The sequence below is a fragment of the Electrona antarctica genome (genome assembly GCF_951216825.1).
Source record: "Electrona antarctica genome assembly, chromosome: 13".
Lineage (NCBI taxonomy): Eukaryota > Metazoa > Chordata > Actinopteri > Myctophiformes > Myctophidae > Electrona > Electrona antarctica.
The window spans coordinates 48,696,526-48,710,773 of NC_136794.1; the positions used below are offsets into that span (position 1 = coordinate 48,696,526).

Sequence of the window (14,248 nt, forward strand, 5' to 3'; positions counted from 1 at the left end):
TTAGCTGGGTCCCCCCTGGAACTCCCTCAAGTACCCCTGGGGGTCCCCGGACCCCACTTTGGGAACCACCGCTATACAGAATAAATAAACGAGGAGCAAAGACTTGTTCATATATTTTAACTACTTTTTACCCAATTGCAGTGTGTTGTGATGAGAAGAACAAGTCCTTCTAATAATGCTCTGGTTATTGACAGTACAAATATATATATATACAATTGGGCTTTAACTACTTAAAGTTTAATTGTGGCACCGGAAGGTCGCCAGTTCGAATCAGCGGTCCGACACGTTAAAATTACAACAAACCTCGTCACCAATAATAACCAATCTGCATTATGTTGGTTGTTTATTTCAATTCTCGCCAAATGTTCGCCCCCAGAATAGGGACCTTATGGCAGTGCTTCCCAAACCTTTTTCATGTCAAGGACCCCCAAATTGACACTAAATAGCCCGCGGACCCCCCATTTGAAAAGATATGCCAGGGACCCCCATATAAGAGAAGATTTGTACGGCTCTAGCAGTGATTTTCAACCTGTTTAATTTCAAGGACCCTCCAGTTTGACATGCATTAGTCTACGGACCCCCCATTTAATGGCATTTCTATCTCTGGGACCCCCAATTTATATTGTAAAATTACTGTTAGTTTAACTCTGAGAGTGTCCAAAAATGAACCAAATGGGTCCATTTGAGTCCATTTGTACACTCTCTGAGTTACAGACCCATAAGGGTCCATTTGGTTCCAAACTATCATTTAGCTGGGGGGACCCCCTGGAACTCCCTCAAGTACCCCTGGGGGGGCCTGGGCCATGGCTCAGTGGTCCAGGCAGTGCAGGCACCTTGGCTGGTAATCCAGTCTGGCAGTGTGCCGCGGGTTCGACTCCCGATCCCGACGGCCCTTACTGCATGTCACCCCCCCCCCATCTCTCTCCCCCATTTCCTGTCAGCCTACTGTCTGCCCCTCCATAAAAAATATATAAAAAAAAAAAAAAGGCGAAAGCCACAAAAAAAAACATAAAAAAATAAAATAAAAGTACCCCTGGGGGTCCCCGGACCCCACCTTGGGAACCACTGCCTTATGGTTCATGTGGTTAAAGTGTGTGTACATATTATGCAAATGTGGAAATCTGGCTGGTGTCGGAGGGGGGTGTATACGTGTGGTTCCCAGTCTGCTTGTGACAGACACACATGCTGCTATTTGTAAAGAGGACTGACTCCACAATGACGGGTGAGGATTTCTTCATTCTTCAGTTTTAAGGTTTTATTAGACTATGAGTTTATTTTATTTTTTATTATTATTACTATTGTTATTTTCACGAGAGTGTATATCTTTATACCTCGATCATGCACTGTAAAAATATACACAGTATTTTTGCACAATAATGTAATTTCTGCAACTGTGATGTTTTATTTATTAGTAAATTATTTTTCTATCTATTTATTTATCTCAAAATATGTTTTATGATTATGATAATTTTTTTCTAAGTTTCTAAATAATTTAAAAAAAACTTCATTAAGGTCTTAGGAATGATATCAGAAATAGCAATAGCTGATGAGACACCGAGAGAACGCGCCGGCATCAAGGGTAGAACAACGTATAGGTTGCACCAGGCATCAATGGGTTAAAGAAAAAAAACTAATAACTATCTTCTCATGGAATAGGTTTTTCATTTAAATAATATGTAAAGAATACCACTCATTTTCAACATTTTACTGTGACATTAACCCAATCTGGACGGGAACCCCTTTTGGTGTTTTAAACATTATGTTATACTTTAGCTATTGAAAAATAGCAGATCTACAAGCTCATAGCGCGCCACCGAGTGGCGCGCTATGAGCTTGTAGGTCTGCTATTTTTGAAAAATCGTGAAAATATTTATTTCAGAAAATGGAGGATTTAGAAGATTTTTTTTTAAATTTCGAGGTCAGGCCTAGAGTTGTGTGGAAATAATTTTAAAAAAAAAGCCCCCCCCCCCATTCTGTGTTGCCTAGAACTGGAGGTCTGACAAAAACCTGTAACATTAAGAAGTATCTCTTTGTGATGCCACTGCGATGTACTTCATAATGTGTGGTGACTCCAATGCAGCTAAAAAGGACCTGCGTGAATCACAAATAGCCCAGAATAAGGCAGCTCGCCTTGCCCTGAACTGCAATACTAGATCTAATACACTGTTAAATCATCAGAATGGCTGTTGGTGGAGCAGAGATTAGCTGCTAGTCTGGCTGGATTTTTTAGGAACATTTGTTCAAATAAAAAAACAAAATGCTTGTATAAAAATATTCATTATACCAGTGATAGACACAGACATAATACCAGACATGTTGCAATGGGTCGATTTACAGTGCCTAAGCCAGGGACGTACTGGGCCCATAATTCAGCCCGGGAAGTGGAGTTGCGGAGGCCCTCGAGGCCCTCTTCCACCCGGTCCAGTCCAGGCCCAGACCGGCCTGGACTGGACCGGCCGTTCGGGAGTTGTCCCGGATTTTCCAATGGCCAGCACGTCTCTGGCCTAAGCCAAGAACTGATGCAATGAAGAATACAGTCTTGTACAGTGCAATGGCTTTCTGGAAATCTCTCTCTACCAGTATGCATCACAGAAATTAAGGGTAAAAGGCATTTTAAGAAAAGACTGAAGGATTTTCTTATATTTTCTTATATATATATATATATATATGGTGAAATTGTAATTCTGTTTATGTCAATATACCAGTTAATGTAATCTAGAGTGAATGCACTAACCGTAGTTATGCTTTAATGCATTTCTTTTTAGATATCTGTAATGTTGTTTTTATTTAAATTCTTATTTTCTTTGTATGTATATTATTCTGAGGACCCCAGGAAGAATAGCTGTTGCCAGGGTGTAATAATGTTGGAAAACAAGGAAGTGAGATCAAATAGACTATTTCAGGGTTCCCCAATAGGCGGCCCGCGGGCCAGCGGAGCGCCCCCTTGTGTCCCCTGGAAGATTTTTTTTTTTAAAAGGGAAAAGAATGGTTATTTTTTTTTGGTGGGGGGGGGGGGTTCCCCAGATATACATGGCATTACATGGGGGTCAGTAGCCTATGCATGTCAAACTGGGCATCCTTTTCAAATGGGGTCTTGCCCTGAAAATGAATTTTCAAGGCAAGACCTCGACCTCGTGCGTGCGGACTCGGCCCCCAGCCTGGTACCCTAGTCAAAATATGGCCCTTGAGGAAAATGAATTGGGGAACCCTGGACTATTTGATCAACTCACTTCCTTGTTTTCCAACATTATTACACCTGGCAACAGCTATTCTTGAAATAGAATTTCGGGTTACTGCATCATCTATTCCTCGCTCAAATGTTTTCAAAAACATTTTTGAGAGCAATGTTTAGCTGTAAATGACATTGTGTGTGTGTTTACATATTGTGTCATTTTGAAAACAGCAGTAAACTAGAAAAAGTGCCCTTCTGGGCACAGGTCTCCACCAGGGGGACCTTCTGGGCACAGGTCTCCACCAGGGGGACCTTCTGGGCACAGGTCTCCACCAGGAGGATAGGACTGGGCACAGGTCTCCACCAGGGGGACCTTCTGGGCACAGGTCTCCACCAGGGGGACCTTCTGGGCACAGGTCTCCACCAGGGGGACCTTCTGGGCACAGGTCTCCACCAGGAGGATAGGACTGGGCACAGGTCTCCACCAGGAGGATAGGACTGGGCACAGGTCTCCACCAGGGGGACCTTCTGGGCACAGGTCTCCACCAGGAGGATAGGACTGTGTGAGATGTTACAGGTCTCCACCAGGAGGATAGGACTGTGTGAGATGTTACAGGTCTCCACCAGGAGGATAGGACTGTGGGCACAGGTCTCCACCAGGAGGATAGGACTGTGTGAGGTCTCCACCAGGAGGATAGGACTGTGTGAGGTCTCCACCAGGAGGATAGGACTGTGTGAAGTCTCCACCAGGAGGATAGGACTGGGCACAGGTCTCCACCAGGAGGATAGGACTGTGTGAAGTCTCCACCAGGAGGATAGGACTGGGCACAGGTCTCCACCAGGAGGATAGGACTGTGTGAGATGTTGGGCGAAATGTTTAGGAGTAATATAAACATGTTCGCCTTTGATGGCAATTGGATGATTTGAGGCATTTTGTTCCAAAAATGTGTTTTGCAAAAATCAACCTGTTGGTGGCGCTATAACAGGCCAATGTGAAAAGGGTGGGATTTATTCCTCAGCCTAGTAAGAAAATGTGTGAAAGATTTCACGTAAATTGCATGCTGTGTTCATGATTTGAGGCTTTTGTTCAAAACGGGGCAATCTTGCAAACTGTGAAAGCCAATTATAGCCAATTAGGATGGAATATGAAATACCGGACAGATCCGACTTGAGCACATGACCATAGAGATACTGTGTAACGATTTGTGAGATTTTTGGACAGAATCTGGAGGAGTAATATCAAAAAATGTGTTTTACAAAAGTCGGCCTCCTGGTGGCGCTATAAAAGGCAGATGCGGAAAATGCAGGTCAAAGGTTTGTCCTTGGCCTCTAGGGAGTGTGCATGCAACGTTTCACGCAGATCGGTGCAGTTTTAGGTAAAAAATGTGAAAAGCTGCCTCATGGTGGCGCTATAACAGGCCGTTCTGGAAAATGTGGGGCAGAGGTTCATCGTTGGCATCCAGGGAGTGTGTGTGCAAAGTTTGGCATCGACCGGGTTAACGGTGCCGGAGATTAGCTGGTAACAGACGGACGGAAGGACACACACACACACGGACGGACACACACACACACGGACGGAGTGCAAAACATACTCTCTCCCCATGCCTTCGGCCTGGTGGAGACAATCAAGCGGGGCACAGCAGGTACCTCCGAGGGTTTGATTAGGCATCGGTGAATTTGGCGATTGACCAATCAGAATCAAGCGAGAATTCAACCAAAGCCGTGTAATAATTATATTTACAACGTAACATTTTAACCCATTCTGGACAGGAACCCCTTTTGGTGTTTTAACTAAGCATTATGTTATACTTTAGCTATTGAAAAATAGCAGATCTACAAGCTCATAGCTTGTAGGTCTGCTATTTTTGAAAAGTCGTAAAAATGCGGCACAAATCTTTGAATATATATTCTTTCAGAGCGAACGTTTTCTTTATTTCGACGTCAGGCCTAAATGTAAAATCGGGTCTGTTTAATTACATTTTGCGAGAGTTGAATAATACTTTTCACTGGCATCCTCTGACTAAAAATGTAATGTACTGTTTTTCTCTCATCTTCAGACCCCAACACATCGAACTTCATCATCGATGACTTTGGCAGCATCTACTATGATCTCAACATCACCTACAGCAATGACACCTTCTTGCCTGACATCTTCACCCAGCCCTGCGATCCCATGTCCGTCTCTGACGTCATCATGGCCGCCGTCTGCACCTTCTACGTGCTCGTCTTCCTGCTCGCCATCCCTGGAAACCTCGTAGTGGCGCTGGTGCTCAGCTTCACCAAGTACGCGCTGTCCTCCTCCGATCTCTACCTCCTCCACCTGGCCATAGCGGACATCCTGCTGGCCGTCACCCTCCCCTTTTGGGCCACGTCCGTCACTCTGGGCTGGGTGTTCGGAGATGCCATGTGCAAAATAGCGAGCATTCTGCAAGAGCTTAGTTTCTACGCCAGCATTCTCTTCCTCGCGTGCATCAGCGTGGACCGCTACCTGGTGATCGTGCGGGGAATGGAGGCGCGCAAGACGAGCCGCCGTCACGCCAGCACGGGAGTGTGTGTCTTCGTCTGGATCACCGGAGGGCTGCTGTCTCTGCCGGGACTGTTCAACTCCTCCTTCGTCCCCAGCGGCGGTCAGCACGCAGTGTGCGCCGACCTCTTTAACCCCGGCAGCGCTGACGAGTGGCGGTTGGCTACCAGAGGCCTGCGCCACACCCTGGGCTTCGTCCTGCCACTGGTCATCATGGCGGCCTGCTACGGAGTGACCATCAAGCGTCTCCTTCGCACCCGAGACGGCTTCCAGCGGCAGCGTGCCATGAGAGTGATCGTGGCGGTCGTCGTGGCCTTCCTCCTCTGTTGGACGCCCTACCACTTGGCGGTGATCGCGGACACCTTTCTCAGGGCGAAGGTGGTGGCGTTCGACTGCGCCGCGAGGAGCGCCGTGGACAAGGCCATGTTCGCCACCCAGAGCCTGGGCCTGCTGCACAGCTGCGTCAACCCCGTGCTGTACGCCTTCGTCGGGAAGAAGTTCAGGAGGAGGTTGGTGCAGATGCTGAGGAAGACCGGAGTGATGAAGAGAGCTTCGGCCACCAGGGGGGCCTACAGGTCCTCAATGTCATCAGAAATCACACTCACAGTTATGTGAGTGCACACAAGTGTGTGTCTCAGTTTTTCTTTTGGCATTTTTTTTGTCTTTTAGATTTGCTACTTTTGTAGCAGTGTCATGAAGAATGAAATGAAATGAATGAAAATGGGACCGCCAAATATTCTAAACTTTCCACGATTCTGCCAATGATCATATTCTTTGAGACACAGTGGCGGTGTCAAAACAAAGAATGATGTGACGTTTTGATCCCCTTCCCCTATTGGCATACATACCAGGACATGACGTATGTGTAGTCAGAAGGACAGACTTCACATCACACACAACCACAACCACATCACACACAACCACACAGGGGATGAACCACACAGGGGATGAACCCAAGCCATGGAGAAGGTGGCACATCATGTGTTTACAATACTGTTTACAATTTAGGCATTTAGCAGACGCTCTTAATCCAGAGCGACTTACATTCAGTGGCGTGCACAGACATTTAGAGGGGCAGGTGCTCAAGTGAAAAAAGGGCACCTTGTGCAGCGCGTGGAACCAGCCGGTTGCCTTAATAGTGTGAGATTTATAGATTGTGGGGCCTAAATAATGTATTAGAAGAATTATTTTTATCAAGAATTGATCAATGTCACCATGGTCCACATACTGTACAGTGTACACTGTACAAAAAAAGGCGCAATGTGCTCTAGCACCCCCTAGTGTCTATCTGTGCACACCACTGCTTACATTAAGCAAGAACAAAAAAGCATGGGAATACATCACAAAAAGCATTTATCATGAAACATGCGTAAGCTAAGAACGTAACAGTGGAATATCTATATAATAATGAAACTATACATATCAACTATACATATACTATGCTATACATACGTACTATGATTGTCTATAATTGTCCCTATAATTGCATTCACGAGGACCTTGACTCATCGTGTTTTACTGTATCTAATACAATGTCTAGTGTACTTTGTATTTTATATTATTTTCTTTTAAGTTAGGTTAATTGCTAATTACTGCCTCATGAAGACCACTATGGTTAAAATGTCTTGCTTAGTACTTAGTGTTATGAGTTGCCCATGTCTGTGTACTCCAACTTGAGATACAGTGTACTTGATATGTATTGTGTACTGCCTGTTGAAGTATTCCTTTGATACGGCGACTGCGGCGGCGAGCCCGGGAGAACAAATTAACGAGACACGAGACAGTATCACGCTAAGGTTCACAAAGTTTATTACACAAACAGGAAACATATATAGTGCTGGATCATAATGACGTGACAATAAGATATGAGACAGAATAACGTGCCTACTGCAGCAAGGCTGACCTTGCTGGCGCTGAGATGTCTCTCGTAGCCTATCTATAAAGTATGCTGAACACAATAGTGACAATACATATCAAGTACACTGTATCTCAAGTTGGAGTACACAGACATGGGCAACTCATAACACTTAGTGGAACTATTTTCTCCACAATTGTGTCATTGCCAATCCCCCCCATGCACGCTGCGCTCCCTGTCACTTCCGTCGATCCCCCAGCTGTTCTCCTGGAGAACTGCAGTCCCTGTCACTTCCGTCGATCCCCCAGCTGTTCTCCTGGAGAATGTATTGTATTTATTTATTTAACCTGGCAGGCAATTAACCCATTCTGGGCGGGAACCCCTTTTGGTGTTTATGGCATTATGTTATACTTTAGCTATTGAAAAATAGCAGACCTACAAGCTCATAGCGCGGCACCGGGTGCCGCGCTATGAGCTTGTAGGTCTGCTATTTTGGAAAAATCTTTTTTTAGGGTACTTGACATGAAAATGCTTGAGCACCACTGACATAGAAACATGGGTTTTTCAGAAAACTGTCAGAATTTTGAAGGCATTTGTAGAATCTGGTTCAGTCCTAAATGGGGTTTAAAGGACCACTTCACCACTTTACAACTTCTCTTCCTATAATTGGTCCTAACTAATGTTCATGATAAAATACCACCATTTTTTCCTACTCAGTCTGTGTCTCATAGGAAGGCTGTGGGCAGTTCAGAAACCCGTCCACCAGTGACATCATCGATGGTGAATCCAAGCTAATAGAAACGGCAGGCTTTCTTTTCCTGAAAAGTTGCAATGCAAAAGTTGAAGCCATCGTTCTCACGATAATACAAATCTAAATAAAATTTAAAACAAATCTTGTTTAAAAAAAAATCTGCCTAATGATGATGTCACTGGTGGACGGTTGTCCGAACTGCCCAAAGCCCTCCTATGAGACACAGACTAAGTAGGAAAACATTGTGGTGTTTTATCATGAACATTAGTGAGGACCAATTATATGAAGAGATGTTGAAAAGTGGTGAAGTGGTCCTTTAAGAAGAGAGGAAGGAGGTATACTGTATACTGTAGTATATATAGACTACTGTACCATCTGATACTCATGGAATCATTAACCGATGAGTGAGGATTTTCACTGGCAGGATGTGACACGTAGAGAAGTTCACACTACCTCCCGCAGATCCCCTCCACTGGGGGCACTGTGAGCTTGTACATCTGCTATTTTCATAGCGCAACCAAACATAAAAGGACTCTTCTCCACAAGACCCTCCTTAACATTTGAATCTAGTTTTTATTTGTTGACGAAATTCTCAATATATTTAGTCTTAACCCATTCTGAACGGGAACCCCTTTTGGTGTTTTAACTAAGCATTATGTTATACTTTAGCTATTGAAAAATAGCAGATCTACAAGCTCATAGCGCGCCACCGAGTGGCGCACTATGAGCTTGTAGGTCTGCTATTTTAGAAAAATCGTGAAAATGCGGCACAAATCTTTGAATATATATTCTTTCAGAAGACTTTTCTTTTTATTTCGACGTCAGGCCTAAATGAAAAAAATGGAAGAACCCGTCTTAGTTTTAGTCAGCATATAGCTTAGTTTTTATTTAGTTTTCGTCAGTGAAAAAGGGCACTCGCCGAACGTTTTTCGTCATAGTTTTGTGTACAGTTTGAAGTAGTCTGAACTGAGCCAGTTTGTCTGAGGAGACTCACCGTTAGTAGTCGACAAAAATAACACTGCGACCTAATTAGGAGTCGGCAGTTTTTGTGTTCTGTATCACTTTTTTGAAGATGTTTCCGCATCATGTAGATTTTTTGTTGTTGTTGTTTATGTGTGAGTGTCACTTCATGATTAAATGTTTTTCTATCTTGTATAAAAGGCAGTTTGTGAATCCTAACCTATAGCGTCCTTATTCTGTGCATGTCATGCAGTAATAGGAATCCTAACCTATAGCGTCCTTATTCTGTGCATGTCATGCAGTAATAGGAATCCTAACCTATAGCGTCCTTATTCTGTGCATGTCATGCAGTAATAGGAATCCTAACCTATAGCGTCCTTATTCTGTGCATGTCATGCAGTAATAGGAATCCTAACCTATAGCGTCCTTATTCTGTGCATGTCATGCAGTAATAGGAATCCTAACCTATAGCGTCCTTATTCTGTGCATGTCATGCAGTAATAGGAATCCTAACCTATAGCGTCCTTATTCTGCAGTGGTAAACCAAAATCACCATTCCCCAGTATACCTATAACAAATATTTGAGGAGAGCATGTGTCCATGCAATCTGTTATAGGAACTCAGTCAGTAAAGAGAAGAGACAATAAGAGTCAACCTGGGGACCACCGTTGTGTTGGGTGGGGATATGGGCTAAGATTAGAGCTTTTGTAACACTAGCTATGCCTCCCATGTGTATACATCCCACTGTTTCTCAACCAATTGTCCACTGACTTCTAATAATTTCCTAATAATAATGACTCAACCAAACAATGCAGTGTATTTCCCCTTCTTGAGATTCTTACTCCCTTTTTCTGTTGAATTTCTGGACCTCCAACTTGTCGGTAAATGACTACATGGACGGTCATCATAGGTCACCAGGTCATTCAGTTCACTGTTTCTCAACTAGAGGAATGACATTATTAAAAATCAACAACTCCTACATTACTAAATGAGTGGTCAGGGACCACATGCAATGCTTCCAGGGACCACCAGTGGTCCACGGACCACCTGTTGAAAACCCTTGGTTTATATGGTGAGCAAATTTCAAGAAATGCAAACAGTGCCATTCATACAATTGTGACTCATAGCATCATATGTTTATTATAGAATATAAAGACATTTGTTATAAAAGCATACATTGTATTCACCTGGGAGATTTGGTTGAAAAAATGTTTCTATTGTTCCAGACCTGTTCTCAGCCCACACCAGAGTACGTACGTCCCTGTGGGCTGAAATATAGCACAGTGGTATCCAAGCAACTGCGTGTTCATTACCGAATATAAAATGAAATTCTAGAATAACTGTGTTATATTTAGATGAAAAAATATGTCTTTTAAACAACAGTTGTTTATTTCCAAGACTGCTTTAATTTCTGCTTTAAAGTGGAAGGCAAACGGCCAATAAAAACAGATTTGCTTTTTGTATTAAACTTATTATCAGTCCAGACTCAAATCATTGAAGTGTCTTTGGTAATGTTGGTAATCTTTCACATGTTGGAATGTGGCGTTTCCATTTAACCCATTCTGGACGGGAAGCCGGGAACCCCTTTTGGTGTTTTAACTAAGCATTATGTTATACTTTAGCTATTGAAAAACATAGCGCGCCACCGAGTGGCGCGCTACGAGCTTGTAGGTCTGCTATTTTTGAGTGGTGTAAACCACTCCTACAACTGGCTTTTGTGTGCAGAAAAAAATGAGCATGGTTGCTATGTTCAAAATAATTTCTGACGTAATTAAATCACACCCGGGTGAACTGGATGACCGTAGCAACCATGCTCATTTTTTCTGCACAAAAAAGGCCAGTTGTGAAATCACATCCGGGTGTGATTTCATTACGTCAGACATTACGTCAGACCACAGCTGATCATGCTATATAAAACCTTACACCACTCAGTTCACACGGGTGTGATTTTTTTCTTATGAAAGCAGAGAGTCTTCTGTTTCATACGGTATATAGTATTTATATGTCGCTATAGGCCTTATTTTGTGAATATTGAGGAGTTCACGTCCATGTCTTCTCTGAAGTTATCTGGTGGGCACAAGCTGCATTCAATAACCAATTACTGTCTAACTGTAGATGGGATCAATGTATACTGTTTTCCTCGTAAAAGTACACATTCAGGGCTTTCATTCGGTGTATAGGATGTATAGGATATTTATTGGGTTCAATTTTATATCTGCCTGTCAATGTCTCTGACTTTAAACCATCCATAACTCTGCTCGCTGTTCAAGATAACCACTTCCAGGCAAATGCAGGTGTTGCAAAAAGGTCAATATCTCCAGAATGGAACATGGTAAAATCATGTATTTTTTAAATTGAAGTGGACAAGTTCAGCTTTCTTTTGATGTATGCGTGTGATTCTCGCTATAAGAGAACATTTTGCTGTGGGCCCCCGAACAAGGCCTTTGTGCAATGTTAAACGGTAGCAACATCAAAATAGGCCTGCCGAGATCCTGTAGCAATCAAAGTGTTAAGTCACTTTGGTGGCTCAGGGGTAGAGTGCCTGGATGGTAACCGTAAGGTTGCCAGTTCGAACCCGGGCTCCCGCAGAGTTACTGTCGAAGTGTCCTTGAGCAAGACACTGAACCCCTAATTGCTCCCGATGTGCTAGTTGGTGCCTTGCATGGTTTCCGCTGCCATCGGTGTATGTATGTGTGTGTGAATGGGTGAATGTAATGCACAATCTCTGTAAAGTGCCTTGGATAAAGGCGCTATATAAATGCACCATTTTTTTTATTTTTTTTATCCTGTAAGTTGAGCTGAAGCAACAGAGTGATATTTATTTTAACGATACATATCACTTACACCCCCCAATTTTATCCAATCAGGGGAGAGAACCCATTGATCAGTTTACAATGTTTTGTTCCAGTACAGAGGCTTTGTTAAGTCACTTTATCCTGTAAGTTGAGCTGAAGCAACAGAGTGATATTTATTTTAACGATACATATCACTTACACCCTCCTCAAAGGGGTTTTCTCCTGTATGAATCATCATGTGCGTATTCAGTACATTCGGTTGATCAACGCATTTCCCACAAATGGTACAACTATAGGGTTTTCCCCCATATGAGTCCTCATGTCTTTTCAAGTCGACCATTTCAATAAAGCCTTTGCCACAATATACATGTACATTTAAAGGCTTTTATCCTGTATGCGTCATCATGTGTTTGTTCAAATTCCCCTTTATACTAAAGGCTTTACCACAATATGTACAAATAAAAGGCTTTTCCCCTGTATGTGTCATCAAATGTTTGTTCAAATTTCCTTTTATATTAAAACCTTTGCCACAATACATACAAATAAAGGTTTTTTCCGCTGTGTGCGTCATCAAGTGTGTGTTCATATTTCCCCTTCGATTAAAGCCTTTGCCACAATATGTGCATTTAAATGGTTTTTCCCCCGTATGAATCACCATGTGTTTCTTTAGACCAGAATTAAAACTAAAACATCTGCCACAAACTGCACAATTAAACGGCATTTCCTCTGTATGCGTCATATCAAGGACTTGGGACAGCTTGTTGCTCAAAGACAATGTTTGTCCTGCCACATTTTGTGATTCCAGGTTGTTTAAAGCTGTCTGATCTTTCCTGGTCTCCCCCCACTCGTCACCGTCTCCAGTGTCATATTCTGAACAGTGTGAATAGGGAAGCTGGACATCACTATTCGGTTGTGATGATTCACAGTCCTCTGCATCTGCTTGTGTTTTCACGTGTTCATTTGAGGTGCCGGCCACTACAGGCCACCCGTTTTCATCATCATCTTCCTGTTTCACTGCTAGTAATGTCACTGTCAACGCGTCACCCTCCTCTGGTGTTTTAAGTAGCTCCTCCTGTTGATATTTAATCTGTGGAGGCTCTGGTTCCTCCTGGTCCAGGCTGGAGCTCCTTTCCTGCAGGTCCACTGAAACATCTTCATACCCAGGAAACAGTGGTTCATCTAGAAGGAGACATTTTGTTGAAAACGGGCCACTCCTGCAATCCTAGACGCCAATCAGCAATCAGGATATAATATACAACTATAACAGGAAGCTGTAAAAAATGCATCTAGGGAGTGTGCATACAAAGTTATATAGTAATAGTAAAAACATGATTCGGCCTGTTATAGCGCCACCATGAGGTTGATGTGAAAAACCTTAAGTGGAGTAGTAGGAATGTGTATGCATAACTGTTGATATACAGTAAACAGATAATGGATGGAACACGTCTTAGATTTGTTTTACAAACCTTTATTCAGTCTTCAATCACTTTTATAAACATGAATCTTATTACCTTGATTTGTTTTCTAATTCCTTCCCCTAATTAAGAATTTGGTGATCTATTATTCAAGTGTAAGTCCACTCTTCTAGGTTTTGGTGATATTTACCATTTACTGTTCTAGAGCCTGGCATATTGGAGGACATTATTTGACCTTCCTGACAACATTATGGTATCAGCAATGCAGCTGATGTGTCCTGATTTTTGTTCACATTTTACAACCAATCTACAAGTGACAAATCGTATGACTTTGACCTTTGAGGCTAAACTTTACCACACCAGTTACAATTGGTCTGAAGGAACTTGTTTCTGTACATATTTTTCTTTCTGATTAGTACTCTTTTACATGTTTTTTTTAGTATTGTATATTTGTCTGTCTCTAAATGTTTCTATGAATTGAATACTCTGGACCCCGATGGAAACAACAAGCCAGAGTGCTTTCTTGGGTTCAGTTCTTTCAGCATTGAATTTATATTACACTGTACTCTTCTGTGCTGTTTTTTTGCAAACTGTAATTCAATCAACCAACCATTCAATCAATCCAATAAACCACACACCACAAACAAACCTTATCTTTGAATGTTTATTACAAAAGTAAATGAAAAATCTAGCAGTTAATCCAAGACAATTTGGGTAAAATAAAATAACTCATACACTAAACACTCATTTATTCATGTTTAGTATGTGTTGTACAT

General features: G+C 42.6%; 1 protein-coding gene across 1 annotated transcript; it reads left to right on the forward strand.

Moving 5' to 3' along the window:
* Positions 1-1,215: 1,215 nt before the first annotated feature.
* Positions 1,216-6,311, forward strand: LOC306935027 (C-X-C chemokine receptor type 2-like; the record flags this gene model as incomplete). Its single annotated transcript, XM_079517848.1, has 2 exons — positions 1,216-1,222; positions 5,230-6,311. 2 exons carry the CDS (start codon positions 1,216-1,218, stop codon positions 6,309-6,311), a joined length of 1,089 nt encoding a protein of 362 aa, XP_079373974.1.
* Between the last annotated feature and the right edge of the window lie 7,937 nt (positions 6,312-14,248).